This window comes from Aptenodytes forsteri, unplaced genomic scaffold, assembly GCF_000699145.1.
Source record: "Aptenodytes forsteri isolate BGI_AS27 unplaced genomic scaffold, ASM69914v1 Scaffold212, whole genome shotgun sequence".
NCBI lineage: Eukaryota > Metazoa > Chordata > Aves > Sphenisciformes > Spheniscidae > Aptenodytes > Aptenodytes forsteri.
In genome coordinates this window covers 1,873,998-1,879,465 of record NW_008795487.1, presented here as the reverse complement: position 1 = coordinate 1,879,465, position 5,468 = coordinate 1,873,998, and the positions used below count along the sequence as shown (strand labels likewise).

At 38.1% G+C, this 5,468-nt stretch overlaps 1 protein-coding gene across 1 annotated transcript in view; it reads left to right on the top strand.

Annotated features, from left to right (window-relative positions):
• TUBGCP5 (tubulin gamma complex associated protein 5) overlaps window positions 1–3,406 on the top strand; it is a 68,712-nt gene extending 65,306 nt beyond the window's left edge. Inside the window, exons 23-24 of the mRNA XM_019472614.1 lie at window positions 1,183–1,283; window positions 2,396–3,406. Of these exons, the coding sequence (XP_019328159.1) occupies window positions 1,183–1,283; window positions 2,396–2,442 (148 nt within the window). The 3' untranslated portion in view covers window positions 2,443–3,406. The remainder of the gene's footprint in view (window positions 1–1,182; window positions 1,284–2,395) is intronic.
• The last annotated feature ends 2,062 nt before the right edge of the window (window positions 3,407–5,468 follow it).

Genomic DNA, 5,468 nt, shown 5'->3' with positions numbered 1-5,468 from the left:
GCTCCTCACAGGACATGCCTTCCAGCCCTTTCACCAGCTTTGTTGCCCTCCTCTGGACACATTCAAGTACCTTTAACATCCTTCTTAAATTGTGGGGCCCAGAACTGCACACAGTACTCAAGGTGAGGCTGCACCAGCACTGAATACAGCGGGATAATCACTTCTCTTGACCGGCTGGTTATGCTGTGTTTGATGCACCCCAGGATGCGGTTTGCCCTCTTGGCTGCCGGGGCACACTGCTGACTCATATTGAGCCTTCTGTTGACCAGCACCCCCAGATCCCTTTCTGCAGGGGTGCTCTCCTGCCACTCCTCTCCCAATTTATACTTTATACTTTTGCTTGTGTAACCTGCTGCTTGAAGGATGAATGATAGTGTGCAAGTCTCCAAGGCTATGTCTAACACTCAAGGGCTGATCTATGGCCCTGAGACCAGCTGGTGCGGACTGGCTCACATGCATATTTTTCAGGACTAGTTCTCTGGCACAGATGCTACCTAGAACTTGGATCCCGCTCTCCTGTGGCATTAGGAAGTTGCTATTTTTGGAGTGCTTTTCTGATTCAAAGTGTCAGAAATAATTTGTGAAGGCTGTTGATAAAGACTGAAACTCAGGGCATGTGGTTGTGTGCTCTTGGATGTGGCAGAAAAAGTCATAGCTGAGGTAGCGTCATCTGTATCTTCTTGGGAGAGGGGAAAAAGGAAAGGAGTGACTATTGTGAACTACATCTTCTCCCTCCGGTGAGCGCTAGCCGGCACAGTCCAAAGTAGAATTCAAGAGTTGGCTGGTAGTAAAGCAGTGTGGGTGTCCCTGATTTATTTGGCAGTGTAGGTTTACCTCAAGGAGCTCTGAAGCAATAGGGACCAGGAATGGCTGTCTTGAAATACAAAGCTAGTAGGAATAATAGTTGTCAGTTGGAACCACACAGTTCTTCCTAGTCACTGCAGAGATTTCTAAGATGATGAGGAAATTATTAATGCCATTGTGATAGTGCTCAGATACTGCTGTCAAAATTGCTTTTGTTTTCTAGAAGTAGTATACACAGGCATAACTGAAATACTGTAACTTCAAGCCAGAATGTTATGCAAAGAGTACTTTTGGTATTTACTGTCAAGTTTTGGTCGTATTTTGAAGATAACATAGTGTCTAGTCTGTTAAGCATTCCTCTGTTAAACTGTTTCATAGGATGGAATCCATAGAGAAGATGGAATCTGATTTTAAAAACTGTCACATGTTTCTTGTAACTGTTCTCAACAAAGCTGTCTGTCGAGGCTCTTTTCCTCACTGTAAGTACATGAGGCTTTTCACATACCTGCACTTACTGGGACGCAAGCTTTACTAGGAATGTATTTATGTTTTAATCTGGTTTAATGTTTGTCAGTACATCTTAAAGAATCTCATTTTGTGAGGTACTCATAGAGGGACACGAAGCCTTACTTCTTAAGAAGTTAACGATTATTTTTTTAGAGTATTCGTACCATGCTTTTTTTTATGACAACTGTCTTCAGTTTACCTGTTTTCTTGACGAGGGGATGTTGATGTAGTCAAGCAAGTGACAAGCAGTTTTCTAAACGAATGAAACTAAGTTCTGGAGGGTATAGAAGAGCATTCTTTCTGTTGTTGTTGGATGACAGCTGTGATATATCTTGAACAGATAAAATATTAGTATTATAGTACCTCAGCTGCAACTGCACCGAGCTCTTGGCTCTGCCCATCTGTTGGGAGTTACATCCTCAGTAGCAGAAACAGCGGAAGACGACACGTCTGTGCTTCTACTTGCAGCCTGATATTAGCTTAAATCGCTAATCGGTGCCAGTTTGAGTTAGGGGGGCAACTGCTGAATGGGGTTAGCTGGGATGTAGATGCATGTTCTAACAGGTTTTTACACCATGTATAGATGTGGTGCTTAGGGACATGGTTTGGTGGTGGGCTTGGCAGTGCGAGGTTAACGGTTGGACTTCGATGATCTTAAAGGTCTTTTCCAACCTAAACGATTCTATGATTCTGTGATTCTAAAAGAGGTAATATCTGACATCACTGCTACTCAAGTCTACAAGAGCTTGTCTGCAAGAACTGTCTGTGAGAATGGCTTACTGCATATAACCCCCCACAACGTTTATTCATTTTTTTTTGTGTACAGCAGTTAGTGTTTCAAACAGAGGTAATTTCTTACCAGTTCTTGCCACCTGAAATAACTAATGGATAACTGATGATGAAAGTGGTGAAATATTGTCTAAACTGTCAGAGATTCATAAAATGTCTTACCGTCTTAAATTCTGAAGTGTTACAGTTTAAAAAATAAACTGGTGTCTTCCTTTTAAACTACAGAATTGAATATTGTGATAAACATTTGCTGCAAATGCAAATATTAACTACTTTTTTATGGTTTGGTTCGCAGTGGAATCTTTAGCTTTGTCGCTGATGGCTGGCATGGAACAAAGTTAACACCTGAGTCCATTGAATTAATAAGGAACCGAAAGCAGCATTTATGTTGAAAATTCCCTTGTTAAAAAACTGTAAGCATTTTACACTCCAGTTTGAAATGTGTATAGCTAAAGGACGCTGATGGTTTGGAGCTGTGTAAAATATTTTAAAATGTAAATAATGTACAGGTATTTAAGTGCATTGGTTGTGGCAGTATTTTTCTCTGTATTTATATGCTTTCAACATCACAAAACATGTACAGTGTAAAGTTCATCCTGTGTAAACAATCTTACTTGAAAATACATAAAATGTATTTCATGCTGTAAAAGGGATTTATTTTTTGTTTAATTATGAATAACTGCTGATTTACTTTTTCCCATTAATTTTGCGGCTGTGAATAGGTCCCAGGGCAGTGTGGAGTGGTGTGACTCAATTCTTATTATTCAAAAGGTTGGTTGAGTTAATTTTTGGCCTTTTTTCCTTTGAAAAAAGGCTAAGAAGCATTCCTTTTATTTGCTTAATGGTTCTTTAGAACTCTTTGGGAACAGTTATGACTGTTACAATAAGCTGATGTAAAAAATACAAGATTAACTTATCAAAATGGATTATTGCAGACCATAAAATACCAATTTTTTTAATGCTAAATGATCAAATGTTTACTAATTTTAGTAGTAACTCTTGTCAGTTTAAGTAGGATCAAGATCACAGTGTGTAGTATATTAATTTTAACTATTGGATTGTTGAGATGTTTCAGAGGTGGTCAGATATGACTTGACCGTTCTCCCCCTCCTAAGCCTTTTGCAAACAAACCTTATAACTAATAGCTCATCTCTTGTAAAGTGGTAGATTGTAATACAGAAGGGTACATTTCTAGAGAAGTAAACGTGGAACGTGTTCTGCACAAGATGACTTGCCCTGTCTCCTCCCCATAGAAGTTTCTCTAATTCTGGCATCAGTACACCTGCATTTAAAAAGAGAAAATAAGTCATAGCCATTTACCTCTTTATTTATTTGAATAAATAAAAGATTTAGTAATTGGAATTTCACCGTTGTGTGTGTTTCTGCTGAAATCCAGTTGGTAACTTAGTTTGAAGGCTGTTTCTGCAAGGTAAAAGAAGTACTTTACTACCAACTGTGTGGCTCACATTATAAAACTATCTTTTTCAGCTGTGAACTAGTAATTAGTCTGTATGAAAATGAATATTGGGGTTCTTGTTTGAACAGGAGATCTCAAAAGGTTCTTCCAAGTTATAGCCATAAAATGTTTTCTAGAAACAGATTTTTTTTTTTTAAAGTGTAACACTGGGAAACTTTCTGCTGCCCCGTAGCATGTTCTTTTTTTGTTTGACTGACTGGAGGTCTTGCTTTGGAGAACATTATGTTTGTGTTATCCTCTGCTACCACATGACACGCTTTTCCAAGTAGATGTTTTGTGTGGTAGGTGGACACCTATTAACAAAAGTAATTTGTACTTCCAATTTACCATGACTGATTCTCATTTGAGATTCCATGTTACTTATTGCATGCAGAGGCAGTGTATGTTCTTTATTAACTGTTTTCTTGCTCATTCAGAGTAAAACTGAACAGCATACTAATGGTTTTAAAAGGCATACTTGTACTAGGAAGTTCAGCGCTTGTATACACTGTTTCATTACTTTTTGAGTACATGTATGTCTTGTGCTCTGTGCTTTTAAAAAATCTAACAAGTGGTTGCTTTATTTCTCCTTTCTATACAGTGGTTATCTTCAGTGAAGTTACTGCTTTTCATAGACTTACCTCAGATAATATTAGCTAGATATGGGAGGAAAAAATCCTTCAATCCTTCATGTTGTTGAAACAATAATTCCTAGTAAACCCCCTTGCAGATTTTACTTATTTTATTTGAAAGACCCCATGCAAGTGAAAGATTTTGCTGTTTCACCCAATTTCCCTGCTTAGGAATTAACCTTGCATTCTGCAGAGAGACTTCTCTGCGCTTCGGAGGTGGGTGATGCCTGTACGCTATTTTTCAGCCAGCTTCCAGTATTTGTTTGCTCGTCTGTCGTCACAAAAGCATAGCTCTGGCAACGTTGGCCGATTCTAGTCACGGACATCCTCCTCCATGCTTAGCTTTTTGTGTGTCAGTAATACTCGGCTGACAAATTCCCTTGAATGAGTCTGTCTTATGGCATCCCTTTCTCTTTCTTTAGAACCGCAGAAAAATAAGTCCTTTCTTTTAGTGCGCATGCCCTGTGATGCTACCAGGACCTTTTCGTGAGACCCTTGGCCAGTAGTTAAGATGGCTATTTACCTGTTAGGAAAAAAGGAAGGCTTTTAGCAAGGTTTTGGGGTATTTTAGCTATTTATTTGCTCAAATTTCCTTGTAACACTTTCCAATTTCTTCACAGAGCAGTGTTGTTACTTGGATTCTGTCCTGGGCCCATTGCTTCTGGACATTTTTTGATGCTGTTTCCAAATTCCCATTTTTATCAGTTATCTCTGAATTGATCTGAATCTTAACTTTTGGACACTCTTCCTCTTTGATGGAGGAGACCTGGCATTTGAGTATGCTTTACTTGCACTTCTGGAATTTCAAGTAAGCAATTGCAGAGATGTTAGAAAAACGAGGCCTAATTTATTGCGTGTGTGTATAGATTTAAGGATGTTCTGTCATAATCTATTGTTTTGTAAATTGTCAAGTCTAGCTAAAGGAAAGCACAAAAAAATACCTGGCAAAGCATCTAGAAACTGAACTTCTAAGCTTCTAAGGGAGTATCTTCTAATTTAAAACCATATTTTTTAAAAAGCCCACTAGGTGGCAGATTTTAAAATTTCAAGGGAATTTTTTTATTAGTTTATCTCTCCGAGCTCATATGGCTGTTGCTTTCATAACGTTGAAAGGCTAATCTGTATTTAAATTAGAAAAGTAAATGAGAAAAGGGATGTGTTTTCCCCTAAATATGTCTGATCTAAAAAGCATAAAATAAGAAATAATTATTTGATAGTTAAAAAAAATCATTCTTGATTATGGAGAAGAGGTTTTAATGAATTATTTAAGGAGAAGAAAC